This window comes from Malania oleifera, chromosome 10 (genome assembly GCF_029873635.1).
Source record: "Malania oleifera isolate guangnan ecotype guangnan chromosome 10, ASM2987363v1, whole genome shotgun sequence".
NCBI lineage: Eukaryota > Viridiplantae > Streptophyta > Magnoliopsida > Santalales > Ximeniaceae > Malania > Malania oleifera.
The window spans coordinates 3,248,892-3,267,458 of record NC_080426.1 but is presented as its reverse complement, the minus strand read 5'-3'; the positions used below and the strand labels follow the sequence as shown (position 1 = coordinate 3,267,458).

Genomic DNA, 18,567 nt, shown 5'->3' with positions numbered 1-18,567 from the left:
GTATGTTCTGTTATATCCCTGGTACCCACGGGTCCAAGTGGATGATGACCTGCTGAGCTGTATTGTGGGATATGTAGTATTGATTTTATGATTTGATGTTATAAAAAATAATAATAATAATAATAATAATAATAATAATAAGTGGAAAAATGAGCAGGTCGTGACACTTTATCTCATCTCATATTTTTTTATTTTGCTGATTTGGATCAGAAGAGAGCTTTGGATTTCTATTTTTAAGTTCAAATTGTTGGTTTCAAAGATAAGTTCTTGTCCTTTTCTAGAAATTTCTCTAAATTTTCCTAGCAATTCTCATAAACCAAACAAGAATTAGGATCTAACCTAGGTAAGATTCTAACTTGGTAGGTTAGTTTAAATTGGGTTAGCTAGTTTAAATTTGATGGGGTTATGCATGTTTAAGCTAATGGGCATGGATTAAATGGGTTTGCATGTTTAGGTTAATGGGCTTGGATTAAATGCGCTAAACTATCTCAGACTCGATTGGGTTCTGGGTTTAACTTAACAGGATTGGGCTGAGTTGTCACATGCCCAATTAGGCTTTGGGTCTGATTGAATGGGATTGGGCTGAGCTGTCATAGGTAAATGGTCAATGGACCTAGGTCCAAATTAGACCAGGGTATTGGGTCTCTCGATCAACTAATTAGTTTAGATCTCGAGTAGTTAACTTGGGTTTGGGTATATGGGTTCAAATCTAAATATGGGTATTCGGGTCTTGGTGTTCAGATCCAAATCTTGAATCCAGATTTACATTCAAACCACAGAGTTTTGAATTTAAAAATTTTTACAAATAAAACAAAATTAAACAAAAATTAAAAAGTAACTAACCTTTGTCTTCAAACTCCTCTAATCTTTAAGCTTGGCGTCAAACCTTCATGGTTTCTCTAAGTCTAGTCCTCCATTTATCAATCTTCAAGCCTCAAGTTCTGCAACTTCTCTGATTCTGAATTCTAACCTCGTAGCCTTTATCAAAATTCTTTTGAATTCTACCATTTCTTAATCTTCACAAATTATCCTCCAAACTCACAACTCTCTCAAACTCTCAATTTTCTGCCTCCCACTCTCGTTTGCTTCTATCTACCTCTGTTTGATTGTCATCCTTGGGACACCTCTATTTATAGGCTTGAGGAATCAATTTTTATTAAATTTGATTGATCAATTGATCAACCAAACTTAAAACAAATTGAAAATTTGGTTAATCTAAGCACAAAGATATTTAACATGTTAATTAGCTTTTATTTATGATTTCTATTACTCTTTTGTGCATGTGTGCAGGTGCCAGCACGAAGGATTGGAGAATCTGGATTTCTTTTATATATATATTATTTCTATTTTTTTGTTTTCAATGTAAATAAAAATTCAATTTCTTTGTATTTTTTCCTTTTCTTGTATTTTTTCATGAAATAAAAAAAAATTATTATTCAATTTTGTTATATAAGCCCCTCGATAAAATGAGATGTGTATAGTCTATATAATGGCTAATGACCCATCTTTAAAGATTCATGTATTACAATTTGGTTTTTGTTCATGGATGATCATATGACAAAAGCAAAAAATGGGTTATTATTTGTTATTAAGACAGGTTCTTATTATCCTGGAAAGACATAAAACCTATTAGATAAAGAAGAAAAAGATTAGGTACACCAAAGTGTATACACCCATAACTAACATAATCTCGCTATATGTACAAACTTAAAAAAAAAAAAAAAAAAAAAAAACCTAATTCAATCAAATACATACACGTGATGAAATCATGAAATCATGTTACTTCCGATGTATACACTTAAGTGTATCAAATAATTGCCCAAAGGATAAATAATTTATAACAATTTCACAATCGTGGCTTTAGAACTTCCCATGTAGTCCTCATCTTTCCCATTCTTCTCACCCTAGGGCTTCGTTTTGAACTCTAAAACACTAGAGAAAGAAAAGAAAAATATCAAAGAAATTCACATATTTTATGTTTGGTTACTGAGAAAAATGAATATGAAAATAAAAAATACATCAAATCTATGAACAACATATTGACTCTATATATATATATCACTAATATTTGACTTTTTCATATTTTTAATCATATTAAAATAAATTTTTATTTTTAATAGTATTTAATATAGAAGAAAAATGCAATAAAAAAAAATAGTTTCCTCCTCGTTTTCCTCTTTTTTCTTTGTCCCAAGTAAAATCCTTAATCCAAACACACCCTAAATCTTTGTTAACCTAAGAAAACTTCTTACATGAAGTGTAAGATCCCCAAGAATAGAAAAAATCTTGGTAACCTACTTTTGCATAATCGATAGGGACTACGCATTTCTAACATTATTCGAAGTCTAGGTTCGTAACATATGCTATCACCATCCATTGCCACAGGCTGCTTGATTCTGGATAATTTCTTTAATACTTGTTTCTTAAACATTTGAAAATATTTCTATACAAATTCTCCATCTCAAATAAAATTTCTATTTGGTCATAATTAACTACTCATGCATACTAATATTAAATTAAATTAAATTAAATTAAATTATTTAAGCCATATATCAGTCAATCACCGGGTGCAACCAATAACTGTATGCGATCCATCATCTCAAAATGGGCTGGGCTTGGCTGGGTTTCGTAATACAGGAGAAATATCTCCAGGCAGAGAGCCACCCTCAGAACATGTACTCGCAACAAACATTCTAAAATGTTTTTGGAATCAGTGTCCAAAAATTTTGTATACATTATTTACGTTGTGACAATGTTGACCCATATGCTTTGGAATGGGTTAAAGTGTCACATTACAATTATTAATGTTATATGCGGTATATAGAGTAATGTTCTTCTTCACGGGCCCATAACTATCGTGCGCTTGAAACTCCCGTACTCTCGCCTCTCTTCTTATTGCATTATTTTTTAACATTTCTCTATAGAATAAAATCTATGAGATCTTTTTATTTACTCCATAAAAAATGGAGAAAAGGTTAATCGAATTATACCTAAGATGTACTCATTGCAACATTACGTTAGTGTGAACTATCTACCTCCATCAACTACAATCATCTTTATAATATGCATATTGTTGAGTTTTGTGGAGCCTAGTTTCATTTGATTCGGATGATGATGACCCAACCCGAATTAATGTTGCGTGGCTTTTAATGAGAGATTTTTATCTCATTTGAAACCCTACACACAGCATATAAAATAATTGTTTTTTGAGTGATTAGGTTAGACTATCATTTTGAGAGCAAGAGAGAAAATTATTGTACGACGCACTCTCTGTATTTTTCTTCCTGATAATAGTGAAATCCCTACAACTCCGTAGACGTAGGCAAAATTGTCGAATCACGTAAATATTGTCTTATACGTGTGATTTTTTTTCTTTGGCATAGATTGTTTTTCTATTTTTTTGCTTCTCACAGGATCTGAGAATTTCGTGTTAATTCCCAACACATATCTCTAAATTATTACATGCCTATCAATTGCTATTTATAACTGATAATTTCACTCTTAATTTTTAAACACATTAATCAAATAGGGTAGTTGTTAGCTAGTTGTGAGAATAAAGAGTCATAGGACGACTTTGACAAAATCAAGAAAATAATTATCTCAAACCCAAAATTTTTTATCATCTCACCTATAAGTGATATTTGAACTTATTACAAAAAGAAATTTACTGGGGGATTAACAAGCAAATATCTCATACCAACTAAGTTCTCATTAGCCTAATTTAATTAGATAGTAATATTTCATATTTTAAAAAAAATTAAAGAAATCAATTAAATATTATAATAATAATAATAATCGATAAATCCCGAATAATCCATAGGTTTAGTGTCGTATTAGGGAATCCGTAGCTGAAATTTATATGTAATTAAAATAATAATAATAATAATCAATAAATGAATAGTAAATGGCCAATGCAAAGCTGTGTTCAACAAGATGCAAGTCGGTAACACAGGTAACACCGTAACGGCCCCGTCCCCATGTGGGAGGTCCCACAAACGTCCCCCACGTGTCCACACGTAACACGCCGCTAATGTGACATTATTACTCCCCACCAACCTTACGGCTCCCCCGCGCTCCACCGTAGCCAGCCCAACACAACGCACGCACGGCCGTTACGCCTTCTCCACGTCATCCAACCACAATTTCAATTTCGATTTGAAATTTCAAAGTCTACCTGATTAGTTAAACCAACCAAAATCAAACAACCCCCAACCCCGCGCTTTTTGTCCACTCCGTTCATAACTCCCACCTCCTCCTCATCTTACAAGTGACAACCTATTCCGTTCGAGCGTCGACCAATCTCCACCGTTGGATCCCGCGAGTTACAACGAAAGACTTCTGTTACAAAACAAACACTAATAGGAACCTAACTGCCTGAGTTTCGGATATTTGCAATCTCAGCCGTTGATGAGTAACCCGGCAGATGAAAGCCGTTATTTGAATCAGTTATCCGGGAAGCTGCAACTTCCTCGAGAGAGAAAAACAGAAAGAGATTGAACAGACGCGCTTTGGACGAGCGTGGTTTTCCAGGCGAGCAGTTTACGGTTCACGCCAACAACTCCTCCGTTGGACGGTTGAGGGCCCGCCCTTGGATAAAAAGCACCCCACCCCCACCCTCAGCGCCGTCTCCGTCTACGTCTTCGTCTTCGTCTTCATCCTCTCCCACAATATTTGATATTTTTTATATTATATTGTAATTCACGATCGACGCAGGATCTGATTTGGAGAATATATGATGATGACGGACATGAACACGATGGACATGATGATGAGCGCGGACGGCAGTGATCGGATCAAGGGCTCCTGGAGCCCACAGGAGGACGCCAATCTAATTAAGCTCGTCCAGAAGTACGGCCCCAGAAACTGGTCCCTCATAAGCTCCGGCATCCCCGGTCGGTCCGGCAAGTCGTGCCGCCTCCGGTGGTGTAACCAGCTCAGCCCCTCCGTCCACCACCGCCCTTTCACCGCCTCCGAGGACTCCGTCATCATCCACGCCCACGCCATCCACGGCAACAAGTGGTCAACTATCGCCCGCCTCCTCCCTGGCCGCACCGACAACGCCGTCAAGAACCACTGGAACTCCACCCTTCGCCGCCGCCGCCGCGCCGCTAACCACTCCTCCGCCTCCAACTCCGGCACGAAGCGCCCGATCATCGACGTCTCCGCCTCGTCCGATTCCGACTCGGCGCTGAAGCGGCAGTGCCTCAGCGCGTCGCCGGAGCACAGCAGTTACGGCGGCGGGATCATTGAGGGGTGGGCGGGGCCCGCGACGTCGCTGTCGCTGTCGCCGCCGGGGCAGAGGGAGCTAACGTTACCCGAGGTCGATAAAGTGGGTGAAGAGGTTTTGGTGAAGGTGGAACCGAAAAGTGAGGATCAGGAAGATCGGAGGGTTAGGATCGGTGGAGAGGACAGATGTACGGTGTCGATAGGCGACACGCGTTTGTTGACGATCATGCAGCGTATGATAGCACAGGAGGTGAGGAGTTACATCAGCCTAATGAGGACCCGGGAAGGATTTGGGTTTGGGCTGGAGCCCGCGGTTGGACAGGACCAGTGAAAATAATAAAATAAAGAGGCTGAAAAAAACAAAGGAAAAAATGGACTTGTTTCTGTTTCCTTTAGGTTTAATTCACTTTGAGGTGACGAGAGATGTGGTGGGAATGGAGTGAGGAACCCTAAACGATGAGAATGGAGGGGTTTGGGGGTGGCGTAGAGGAGTTAGGGTTTTCAATTTCACCTATTTCAATTTTTATTTATCTTTTTTTTTTCCTTGGATAAAGATTTGATTTAAAATTTTAAATAGATTTAGAGTACTCTTGCATGTTTTGTAAATTTAAACGAAAAAATAAATCATAGTGCGGCATGTATCATTATTACTTTAAAAAAAAATATGTTTTAGTGATCTAAATAGGTCTAATTAATTATATAATTATTTTATATAAAACTTAATCATTCTATTGCTGATATTATATAACTACAAATGCATATTTTTTTACATGTCTCATGTTTTTAAAACATGGATTATACATACATCATGCTTTTCTCTTTAAAAAAAAAATGTACTAAAGTATTTTTAATGTTAGATGCAAAGTTGCAATAATGATTGTGCTTAGTAAATTAAGTTTGATTTCACTTGAAAATTTTAGTAAATGAAACTTTGGAGAATAAGAATTAAGATAAGGACAACTAGGAGACTATCAAATATTTTGAAGCATTCAATATTACATATGGTGTTTGATTTTATCCTCAAAAAGTTGCAGAGAGAAAGGCCCTTTACCTACTCCCATTTTTCCTTTTCTACGTGAATGGTCTTTCATGTATCTTTGAAGCACAGAATGTTCGTAAATACTAACCTATGTTTGGTTCACAAAATATCTAGTTTCAAAAATAGATTAGTTATAATAGATTAATTATTAATAACCTGATATTTTTTATGAGTTTATAAAAAAAAATTCTAAATTTCATCATCGGAATTTATATATATATATATATATATATATATATATTTTATTACATGTTGAGTAACTGAGGTACATGGTAACTTACTAGGTATGAGTTGATCTTCCATGTCTCTTAGGTCAAGAGCTTAAATTAGACGTAAGTCAAAACTACTTACGAAAGTAGTGCTTGGTCTTTAAACATGTAGGGGAATTCTAAACTAAGCTTCGATGGGAATGTGGTGACAATCTCGATCCTTGAGTTGGGTAACTATAGCTCAATCTGGACATTCCGCAATAGGAGAGCCCCTATGGTAACGCTCGGGGAGGGGGGAGGCTTACTACGCTAGTGTAAGAACTCGAAATATGAAAAATGGGTTTAAATATTAAGAGAGGGGCAAAATTGGAAATTTTGCCAGGTCAAAGGGCTATAAAAGGAAATTTTCTTTACTTCTCATTAAGTTACTTCAAGTTTATCTCTCTCTCTCTCTCTCTCTCTCTCTAAACTCTCTCTACTCTCTCTCTCTCTCTCTCTGTCTAAACTCTCTCTACTCTCTCTCTCTTTCTCTAGATTTCTTCGCCGATCGTTGATAGAATAAGGAAACAGAAGTTACCTCGAGGATCATGGAAGGATTCTCTACAACTTCTATGGATCGGAATCTCGTTTCGGAAGTTTTCGGGTTTTAGCGAAAAATCGAGGTAAGACTCGGTTTTCATTTCTGATCTGGTAGTTTTGTAGAGGATGGTCTTGTTAGTATATTCTATATTGTTGATTGTAGGTTTTGGAACTCGATTCACTGTTTATGAGCCTTAAAGTTTAGGATTTGCTATACGGGGTTAAGGTAAGGGGAAACTATGTTATATTGGTTATTTTTGAAATCGGACTCGGTGGAACTGTGGTCCATGCTCCTGTGTGTGTTTTGGCTACTCATTTGGGGGGATCTAACGGGGAAAACTATGAGTTTTTCATTATTGCAGTTTTGGGAAAAAGGGGGCAACGGGCTAAATCCCAGGTTTTATTGAAAACCGAGTATATGTGTGATTTATACTGTGATATTGGGATAGTCGTGTCTTGACGTTGTTTAAACTGTATTTTTTTGGAAAACCATGATTTAGATTACCAAATGAGTGTGGTTTATTTGGTTATATAAGCATACATGTGTGTGTGATATGCGAAATTGCTTATGGGACCGCGATTCTAATGATTCCAAGGACTGAGAATGACCGACTCTATATCCGAGGGCGTGTGTTTATCGCTTGTCACGTAGGCCAGCGTGTCCGGCTCTATATCCGAGGGCGTGAGCCTATCCCGGCAGATCAGGCCAAAGGGTGTGGATCCACCAATTGGCACTGGTACAATGCCATGGGAGTCGAGGACTAACCATGTGCCGATGGTGCTGTGTTTTGCGGGTTGGCTACAGGCCAAAGGGTGTGACGACACCAAGATTTCTGATCATGTGTTGTGTGTGCGTTTATGCACTGTAAATTAGTACTGGATTTGCATTTAACTGCGTGTATGTTGTATCATGATAACACTCAAATGTCACACACCGATATAACATGTGTTCTTCCTTATTGAGAGGTGTCTCACCCCTGCTGTACGTACATTTTTACAAGTCCTTCGGGTAACCGGAACTAGCGTCCTGGTGTAGGGAGCGTAGTGGCCGGTGTACCGCATTTGGCGTTAGGTAAGTGCTAGGACTGTAATTTTGGTGGGGTTGCCATTTTGGAATTTGTTGGGCACCCGTTTGTACGTTTGGATAGAGCTATGTTTGGCTCGTCTATAGACTCTGGTATGGTATTGCATATGTTGATATAGAATGACTTTTTTCGCTACGTATATGATTGTGGTTGGATGTGTTTAGGGTGCCTAGGAACCCTACGGGGTCAGACCCTTATCCATTATATTGTATCTGTGATGATTTGTATAATACAGGGATAGGTTAGGTTATATTTTCACCCTTAGGTCCCATTTCGGGGTTCGGGGCATGACAGCTAGTCACTGACTCCCTTTCCACCCAAATACTTAGTTGGTATAGGCTAATCTTTCATATCTCTAAGGTCAGTGGCTCAAGTCAAATGTAAGTCAAACCCATTTGCAATAGTGTTTCTTTCAAACATGCAAAGGAGTTTTGGATCACTAGAGCTTCGATGGGAATGTGGTTACATCCCAATCCTTTGTTTGGATAACTACAACCCAATCTGGACATTCAGTAATGGGAGTGCCCCTATGGTAACATAGAGGGGGGTTACTACAAGAAAGTATAAGTTGATTTTCCTAACCCTTATAGAAGAGGTTTACCCTTGGTCTATAGTTTGCCCATCAAATACCATCTCATTTGGTTCCATTCTTATATACAGGACAATTCAAAAAGGTTATGTATGTTTTGTAACATATATATATATATATATATATATATATATATATATATATATCATAAACAAATAGTAATGCAACTTTTAAAAATCCATGATAATTGATAAAAAAAAATTACTATTCTTAAATTTTACAATTGAACTATATGTTCCATTCTTATCCCTTTGTTAAATTGAATAATATAAACTTTTGCATGAGCAACTTTTTCGAATTATTATATGCCTATGTAATTTTCGTCACGCTATAATTATCTTTTGTATTCATAACAATAGATGTTAACAAGTCAAACAAACATAACTAAATTTAAAAACATTTTTTTTTTTTTAACTAACTCTCCCTTTCAACTGCTATTACATAATGACACTTGTTCGCAAAAAATTTTTTCCTGGGGAAGGGGTTGTATGTCAAAAACAAAATAACATGACATAATTCTATGCAAATAAGACACCAAATTTATACGATACACATGGAAAAAAAAAAAAAAAGCCTAACTTTCTCTTAAGAATTTTCAAATCTGTCAATGAGTTATTGCCAAATCCAAATCTTAGCAAGTGATGTGCACATTATTTATTTTTTCTAGAAGTACACTTCAATCATATAGTTTCAAGTTGTCTAATTTTTAGAGAACGATGTTGTAAGACGCAATTTTTTTGCATTGCGAGTAGCAGGATTTCAAGAGAATCGGATTCAAGGACTTGACAAAATCAATGTCTTCAAGCTAGTTGTAGGCTATATGTTATAATAATTAGATTAATATTGAAAAACCAATCCTCCATTCAACCAAGATTATTATAGATGAGTACTTTTATCCTAATACTTCTTGGGCTGCCACTTGATGTATGACTAAACTTCAGAGAGTCAATGAACTCTTGCAGCTTGCATGCTTCTAATCAACCCTTATGATTGCCATAAAAGACCAAAAATAATATTACTATTTCTATGTACCAATCTCTTGATTTCCAAAACTTAACATGCCAATCTAAATATTACTCATCCTTCCCAGATAATATATATTAAAAGTTCTTAAATTTTTTAAATTCAAAGATTTACTTAAAGGAAGAGCCTAAGTCATAAGTTGCTGCATAAATGAAGCTTTTGGGCCTACTGATTTTGTAAAAATAAATTTTGATCATCTATGATGACTGCACCGTCTATCACTTTCAGTTCTTCTAAAAGAAAAAATAATTTTATATTTAAAATTAAATTTGTATTAGATTTTGATAAAATATCATACAAAATTGTGTTAAAATTTATCCAAATCCATCCATGCTCCCAAAGGCACCCTAAATATTTGACAATTTTTTCCATAAAAAAACATCATACATTTTGAGAGGGGGAGAGAATTATGTCTTACACTTGCATCTACCCATTAAATTTAACGCATGCTATGGTGAAGTTCAGATCTGATACATGCGTGAGATTATGCAGTGGCTTGATCATTGCGCCCCTCTCATCCATTCATAAGCATTAAAAATTAAAACCAAAATAATAATAATAAAATTATAGAAATAACTAAATTAAAACCTCAGGTTACATTTCCAAGAGTAAATTCATTTTCCTATGTTAGTTACCATTACTTATATAAAAAATTATATAATTAGCAAATAAAACAATTTGAAACAGTTTATAAAAGTTCACAATAAGAAATAGATAACGAATAACTATTTCCAAATTTCATTATGAAGATATTTATGAATTTCTTATTACATGTTAAATGAAATAAATAACATACAAAAAATAACTATTTCTTAATTTTCAAAATTTAGACTATATTGCATCTTATTCCCAAAAATATTAGTTCAAATCAATGTCCCCTTGATTCCGTTTTCAAATAATTTTGTACAGTCCTGCTTGTATCTAGGGCTTACAAACTCGAACAAACCGACTAGTTTGCAGAAACAAATCCTTTTTTTTTTTGGTTATTATTGCATCCCTATATACTCGGTATATTCCACTACATTTCTAAAATCAAGTGATTTTAACAAACCAAAAGAACCTTAAGATTGGTTAAATTATTTGTTGAAGTTGGTGGGCTTACCTGCAATTGTTGTTGCTACTATTTTTGGTGCACCATTTGCAGTAGCTGCTGCCAAGTTGCCAATTTTCTGAAGAGTTTGAACAGGAATTTCTCAGAAAATAGTATTTTGGTTAGGCGTTGGTTCAGGCAACAGCAACGCACATCACATGACATCCTAAAATCAAACTACGCCTAACCTTAAAACAATGACCAAACAGCTGTTTGAACTTTAAATGGTTGCAAAAGGGGATGAAATAGCGAACCAAAATGTAACTACACTCTATTTGACATCCTGAAGGCAACCGAGCCTAACACAGCTTCTCCTTTTCCCCAGGGCATCCTCTTTATTTTCTTCCCCTTTGGCAAATGGCAATCCACCTACATCATCCCCTCCCCCCAACAAACTGCAACTGCAAACCCTAATCATACAACCACTGCCTACAAAATTTTACCAACTCCTCCATACCCAATTTGGAACTTAAATAACAATAGGAAAAAGATATCAAACACAAAAAATCCTTTGCCGTATGGTATCAAAGAAAATGAGGAAAGAAATCAAACGATTTACCACATCAAATGAACAAAAACCTGATTTTCCACATCACTAACTTTTGATTTTTCTTTATTCTCAATCATACTGGAATAAATTTCCATTTCTATTGATATTTGATATCCTTCTTATTTTCATTTTCTTCTCCCAAACAAACCCTGAAAATACCAGATCCATCTCCTAAAACCACCTTATTCCCCAATAGATCAAACAAGTTTATCTGCCATGCAATATCATAAACACATGACCACTATGCACATTGAGCAACTAGAGTGATTAAAATTCATAAGCAATTAGGGTGAGTTTTGGATCAACATTCAAAGGGTGGCCAATGGTTCAAACCTAAAGCAAAACCATGTAAAGTTACTAACTCTTAAGAGTCTAGTGTTTCATGGTGTTTGCTTTTAGGTTGTGCACAAGAGAGGTGTTCCACAAGCACAACAAAGGTGTTCCTCCAAATATATTGCATAATTGGGCACCTTACCACGTCAAGCAAAGTAAGAATTAAATGTTACAAAAAATCACATGTTCTTTTTCCTAGAACACATCCAACTTACAAAGAGGTTATGGGGCAAAAATTGTGTTTCCAGCGGAAACACTACATCCAGTACCAGATCAATGATAAAATTAAGGATTGAGAAAGGTCTTTCTTTGTGTATTTTTATATTTCTATTATATTATGTAGTATAGATGTACACAACTAGTAAGAAAACCAAGTAATCTTAAGCATTCTGAAGAAGTAATTGATTGACCCATTGACAGATGATCCAAGTGAGGGGAGAGGCAGCTGCAAGCTACGTGTATCTTTTTTCTTTCCCTTGTTTGGCAAAATGAAGAAAAATGAGAGAACAGAAAAATCACCAAAATATTGGGCAAGTCTCATTCTATTAATAGTCCTACTTACCAAAGAATTGTTTTTGAAACAACAGAAAGATTTCCCCACCATTTAATTTCTAATTTTCTTCCAACTTTCCACCCATCCAAATATATAAACATGAGCTGTAACTCATTACTTTACTACCGAAGACTTTATAAAGTTCTTTTCCTTATGTTTGGAGAGGTCTTGGATTTGGAATTGGCACTAGATTTGGATAAGATTTAATATAAATTATATTGAAATTTGTCTAAATCCACCCAAATCCAAATCCAAGGGATCAACTTCATTGAACATCATGCTCATCATGAAAGGGATCACTTACAATGTCTCACATCTAAATAACAAGAATGCAAACATGTGGAAGGTACGTACATTATAACTTTCCCCCAAAATCTACACTCCCAATTTACTTCCTAGATTTAACACAACTATACAAATAAAATTGGGTAGCATAATGCCAAGAATCTAAGTGTGCAAAACACAATATTTAAGCAGTCTCTGCCCGCAATATTTATGTTGTAATTCCCCTAACCAAAATGCAAACATGCCCTCCAAATTGCTTCATATTTTACAGATGAATATAAAATGGGATAATATTACATTGCTAATCCCAATATTAATATTGGCATGTGTCCCTTCGGATTCTCCATACTCTCTCTTCTTGAGTTTATGCTTTCCTGTTTTCGGAGGATAAAACAAACCCAAGGCATGCTGCAATATGTTGCCATCAATTAGAGGAAGGCTAAAAACTAGCGCTAAAAAACCCTTATAAGTGCTAACCTCCCCAGAGGAGGAAAGGATGATTCTCAACCCTACTTCCAATTATTCAAAGAATCATGCTACTTGAGAGTCAATGAGGTTCCTTTTTGTTTCATTTAAGGTTCAATAAAACCAAAACTATGATTGGGAGAACAAAACAGAATAAGGCAAAAGGTACAGTAGCCCTTTCTCTAGTGACAGTCTACTAGTTTAAAGAACAATCTCCACATGAAAAGCTACTCAAATGACCTCCCACAGCTGAGAAAAAAGAGATTAGGAGACCAACGGTGATCTCAATGGGCCCTTTAAAGGCTCAAGTTGGAGAATATTTCATTAAAGAATTGGAAGTTTTAGGGTTGAGTCATACATCCCTCTTCAAAGGAGAAGAATAGTATTTTCAAGTTTTCACCCTCCAATTAAAGGAGGCATGTTACGATATGAATAGTCTTATTTTATGCCTCAACAATTAGCAATAGCTACTACAAATTTTACATAGATTATGACTCCCGACCAAAATCCAAACTTTCCCTCCAATTGAATTCCTAAATCAAACACAAAAATTAAGGGCATGTGCATAGTGCATGACATCACTGTTCTCAATATTGAAAATTGCAGCATTGATGCAATCACCAGCCATATACTTGTGTGCATCTATAATTTCCTCACCCAAATCTGAACTTGCTCTCCAAATTAATTCCTATATTGAACATAAATAGAGCTGATGGGCTTTGGACTTCGAATATCCTATGAATGTCTATGGTGGGCATCCAACATCTGTTGCTCCCAAACTAGTGCAGTTTCTAAGTTGATTTCAAAATTAATCTTAAGCATCCAATTTCCAAGAGCATTTCAATGAACATTCAGTAAATCAAAAGATAAACAAATAGAATCTTATCCATTACTGAGCAAACGCTTTAGGTACATACTCAAAAAAATAAAAAACAAAACACGAGGAAATTCAAATAGCCATGAATAAAATTATCTAAATAGTAAAACACGATCACGGCTGTAGAAAATTTTAGCATAGCAATCAGGATATAACCCAGGTATTAGGAAATTATAAAAGATATCATATTCCAGGGAATGAGGTTCACAAAACTAAGCCTAATAAAAACATCGCAACAAAGGTTAACGGTACTAGTCTTTAATCTATCAGTACTAATAAAGACAAAACACGCGAAAAAACAAATGGGCTCTTCAAGGAAAAGACGGAATTGACTTGAAGGACAATCGATTTATCTGACTACTTGGATCTCTGCCTCATCTTTCGTCGCTTCCTCTTCAACCTCCTCATACGCTTCTTTTTCCACTGATCAACGAAAAGAATGAAAGAGAATCAGAAAATAAACAGAAGAACGCAGTTGAAACAGTAATTGCGTATGATCAATATGTCGAAAGATCAAAGGAAAGAAAACTGAAGAATTAGGGCGTACCTTGGCCCTCATGGTAATGAGGCGAACGTGAGATTTGTTCTTCTCAACTTCAGAACCCTAGCTTTCAGAGGACGGCTGCGCTGCAAGTGAATCGGGAATTTGCGAGAGAAGTGGTGGCTCACTGGTATTTATAGGGAAACCCTACTTTTGGTTGCGCAATGTCGCGAGCTCGACCCTCCGCCGTCCATCAATCTAAGTGATCGGTACATTATTTTTGTGAATTAAACAAAATTTTTGGCAAAAAACATAGTCACCTCTCCTAATGTTTTAAAATTTTCAAATATCACCCCTAAAGTTTCAAGAATTTTAGGAAGGTTTACCAAAAAAAGACAAACTCTACTTTGTAGTTCATTTAAAAACAAGTCTTTCAAGGGAAACCTAATAAGGGTATCGGATTGGATAATTCATGGTAGATGAGGCAGATTACAGATCAACAGGACCGGCCTAACCATTAGACGGTTGAGGTGTTCGCCTAGGGCCCTAAAAATTTTGGAGCCCCCAATTTTTTTTTAATATAATAATATATTTTTGAAACCCCAAAATTTTTTTTAATTAAATAATGTTAACATTATTTATTAAGCTCTATTCCCATACATTGACTTCTCAACTAACAAATAAATGAAATTGTATTTTAAAATGTAAAATAAATGCAATTTAATTTTTTTTCAAGTCTCATTGACTTCCCAACTAACAAATTTATTATGTTTCTAACTATCTATTACTCTCGTCTCTTTCTCTTAGCCTCTCTTAAAAAATCTTTCCATCCCTCACACTCTCTCACTCTCATCTCTCTATGATTTCTCTCTCCTCAATAATTCGCACTCTCTCCTCAATTTCTTCTTCAATTTTCGGCCGATTAAAGAACAAAAAATACCACTGGAATCCATTCTCGGTCACCAACACTTTAATCGGAGTGAATTCATGATTAGGGTGCCATAGGCACCACTCTTGGGATAACGTAAATTCTCTCTCTCTCCTCAATTTTTTTTTTTTCAAATCTTCAACCAAATTGACAATCAAACACCACCACAGGGTCTTAACTTCGATTCTCGTCATGTTTATCGGTAGGGGTGAGCAAACGATCGGTTCGGTCAGATTCGGTTAATTAACCGAATCAACCGAAAATTTTGGTTAATAAATTCTGTTAACCGAACCGACCGAACAAGGAAAGCTACCCGAACCGAACCCGACCGAATTCCTTTTCACGTAATTCGGTTAACCGAATTTAACTGAAATAATTAAAATTAATTATTAAAGAATGGAATATGTACCTGAGTCACTTAATCGATCCATCCAACTACTGGAAGAGGGATTTGGGATCAAGATCGGGACGAGTACAGAGAACTGGGAGTGTGGGAAGTGGGAAGAGGGGCTTAGCCGCCGGCGCTTAGGGCTTGAGCCTCAAGCAAAGCAACGAAGATTGAAGAGACGATTTGCAAAGAGGGAGAAGGAGAAGTGGAGAAGGACTGTCTGCTAAGTCTGGCGGAGGGAACCAGAAGAAGGACTGAAATCTGAAGGAGAAGGAGAATTGAGGTCCGAGACCGAGAGGGGAGACTGAAGAGGCTGCGGCGCGGTCCGAGACCGAGAGGGGAGACTGGAGAGGTTGCAGTGCAGAGGAGACTTTGAAGGAGAACTGGAGAAGGAGAACTGGAGAAAGAAAACTAAGGGTCCGAGTCCGAGACGCCGCGACGGAGTCATCGAGAAGGCAGAAGCTGCGACGTAGATCAAACTTGAGAGTTGAGAGGACACGAGCAGTTGGCCAGTCGGGGCCGTCTGGCACAAAGGAGACTGGAGAGGACTTAGCATATATATATATATATATATATATATATATATCTATTTTATATTTAAATTTTAATTAATTCTTAATTCGGATAATTCGGTTAACCGAATTAAATTTTTTCATAACCGACCCGATAACCAATTACCCGAAATTTAGCGAACCCATAACCGAACCAACCGACCCCTATTTGTTAACCGAACCGAACCGACCGAAATTGATCGGTTAATTTGGTTAATTCGGGTTTCCCCGAATTATGCTCACCCCTATTAATCGGAGCAGATTTTTAATTTGGATTTCCTAAGTACCACTCCAAGGTTAGGGTAAGGATAATGAAATTATATCCGTTAATAATTTTTAAAGTTTAATTAGTTATTATGATTAATATAATAAACTAATGATGATATATTATATATAATAATAATAATAATAATAATAATAGTACAACCTGAAGTTTCGAATTGAATCTTGAAATCAAGAAACAAAAAACCCCCAGTGGCGGTCAACTCTCTCTCTATTTTTTTTTGTACTTTCTCTCTCCTCAATAATTCGCACTCTCTCCTCAATTTCTTCTTCGATTTTCGGCCGATTAAAGAACGAAAAATACCACTGGATTCCATTCTCGATCACCAACATTTTAACCGGAGTGAATTCATGATTAGGGTGTCATAGGCACCACTCATGGGATAACGTAAATTCTCTCTCTCTCATCATTTTTTTTTTTTTTTTCAAATCTTCAGCCAAATTGACAATCAAGCACCACCACAGGGTCTTAACTTCGATTCTCATCATGTTAATCGGAGCAGATTTTTAATTTGGGTTTCCTAGGTACCACTCTAAGGTTAGGGTAAGGATAATGAAATTATATCCGTTAATAATTTTTTAAGTTTAATTAGTTATTGGGAGTGTGTGGGCTTAGGAAATATTATAATAAATGTAATTCTAGGGTTGAGTTGATTGAACTGGGGAAATGTGATTTCAGGGTTTTGAGTTCCGAATCCCCAGGAGCTTGGGTTTTAGGATCTTCACAGGAATTCTCTCAGTAAGCAGGTAAAGGGAATAAATTATAATAAATATTTTTGAAAAAATTAATTGGTTGGAATTAAGTATGTGAATATTGTTTATGTTTTGGAAGATGATTGGGACTGGTGAATTGCAAGATGGCCTGTACAAATTGACTTCTTCAAATTCTTCCTTTATTTTGCATAATAAATCTTCAATTACTTGTGTTTCCATTCAGTCAAATGAAGCTTTGTGGCCTTTTAGATTAGGACATCCTTATTTTTCTTGGTTACAACTTTTGAATAAACATATTCCTCATTTGTCTTTTGAATATGTTACATGTACTACATGTCCTATTGCTAAACAAAAACGATTGCCCTTTCCCATTAGCAATAATAAATCTAATATTTCCTTTCATTTGGTTCATTGTGATATATGGGGACCCATGTCAATTCCTATAAAGGAAGGTTTCAAGTATTTCCTTTCTACAGTGGATGATTTTTCTAATATTATTTCCTTTCATTTGGTTCATTGTGATATATGGGGACCCATGTCAATTCCTATAAAGGAAGGTTTCAAGTATTTCCTTTCTACAGTGGATGATTTTTCTAGAGTTACTTGGATTTTTTTAATGAAATCAAAATTAGAAGCTAGTACTTTGTTACAATCTTTTTTTGTTCATATAGAAACTCAATTTTCTGCAAAAATTAAGATTGTTAGGTGTGATAATGGACCTAAATTTGCATTAAAATCATTCTTTGCTTCCAAAGGGATCTTTCATCAATTGAGTTGTGTTGCTACTCCACAACAAAATTCTGTTGTGGAAAGAAAACACCAACATATTCTTAATGTGGCACATATTCTTAATGTGGCACGATCTTTGCTTTTTCATGCTAAGGTTCCTATATGTTTTCGGGGGGACAGTGTTCTTACAACTATTTATCTTATTAACAGAACTGCAAGTCTTGTTCTTCTTAATAAGAGTCCTTTTGAACTCTTATATCATAAACCTCCTTCTTATTCTCATCTTCGAGTACTTGGATGCATGTGTTTTGGTTCTACACTTTCTCATAATCGAACCAAGTTTTCTCCTAGAGCTGTAAAATCAGTTTTTCTTGGATATCCTTTTGGTGTTAAAGGCTATAAATTGCTTAATTTAGAAACTCATGTTTCCTACATTTCTAGAGATGCGGTATTTCATAAAATGTTTTTCCTTTTGACAAGTCTTCCTCCATATCTTTTCCTTCTTCAGATGTTTCTTTTTCTCCATCTTTTTCTTCTATTTCTTTACCCACGATAGCTCCAGATTCTGAATTTTCAGATTCACCTGCTTCA

General features: G+C 35.9%; 1 protein-coding gene and 1 long non-coding RNA gene across 2 annotated transcripts; one reads left to right on the top strand and one right to left on the bottom strand.

The window, feature by feature from the left end:
• The first annotated feature begins 3,854 nt into the window (after nucleotides 1-3,854).
• LOC131166042 (transcription factor MYB44-like) lies at nucleotides 3,855-5,802 on the top strand. Its single transcript, XM_058124268.1, has one exon. The coding sequence runs from the start codon at nucleotides 4,733-4,735 to the stop codon at nucleotides 5,555-5,557; it is 825 nt and encodes a 274-aa protein (XP_057980251.1). The 5' UTR covers nucleotides 3,855-4,732; the 3' UTR covers nucleotides 5,558-5,802.
• Nucleotides 5,803-14,066: 8,264 nt separating this feature from the next.
• On the bottom strand, nucleotides 14,067-14,800 carry LOC131165773 (uncharacterized). Its single transcript, XR_009139645.1, has 2 exons — nucleotides 14,451-14,800; nucleotides 14,067-14,326 (listed from the first exon to the last, which is right to left on the bottom strand). It is a non-coding gene; the product is annotated as an uncharacterized LOC131165773 (long non-coding RNA).
• Nucleotides 14,801-18,567: the final 3,767 nt, after the last annotated feature.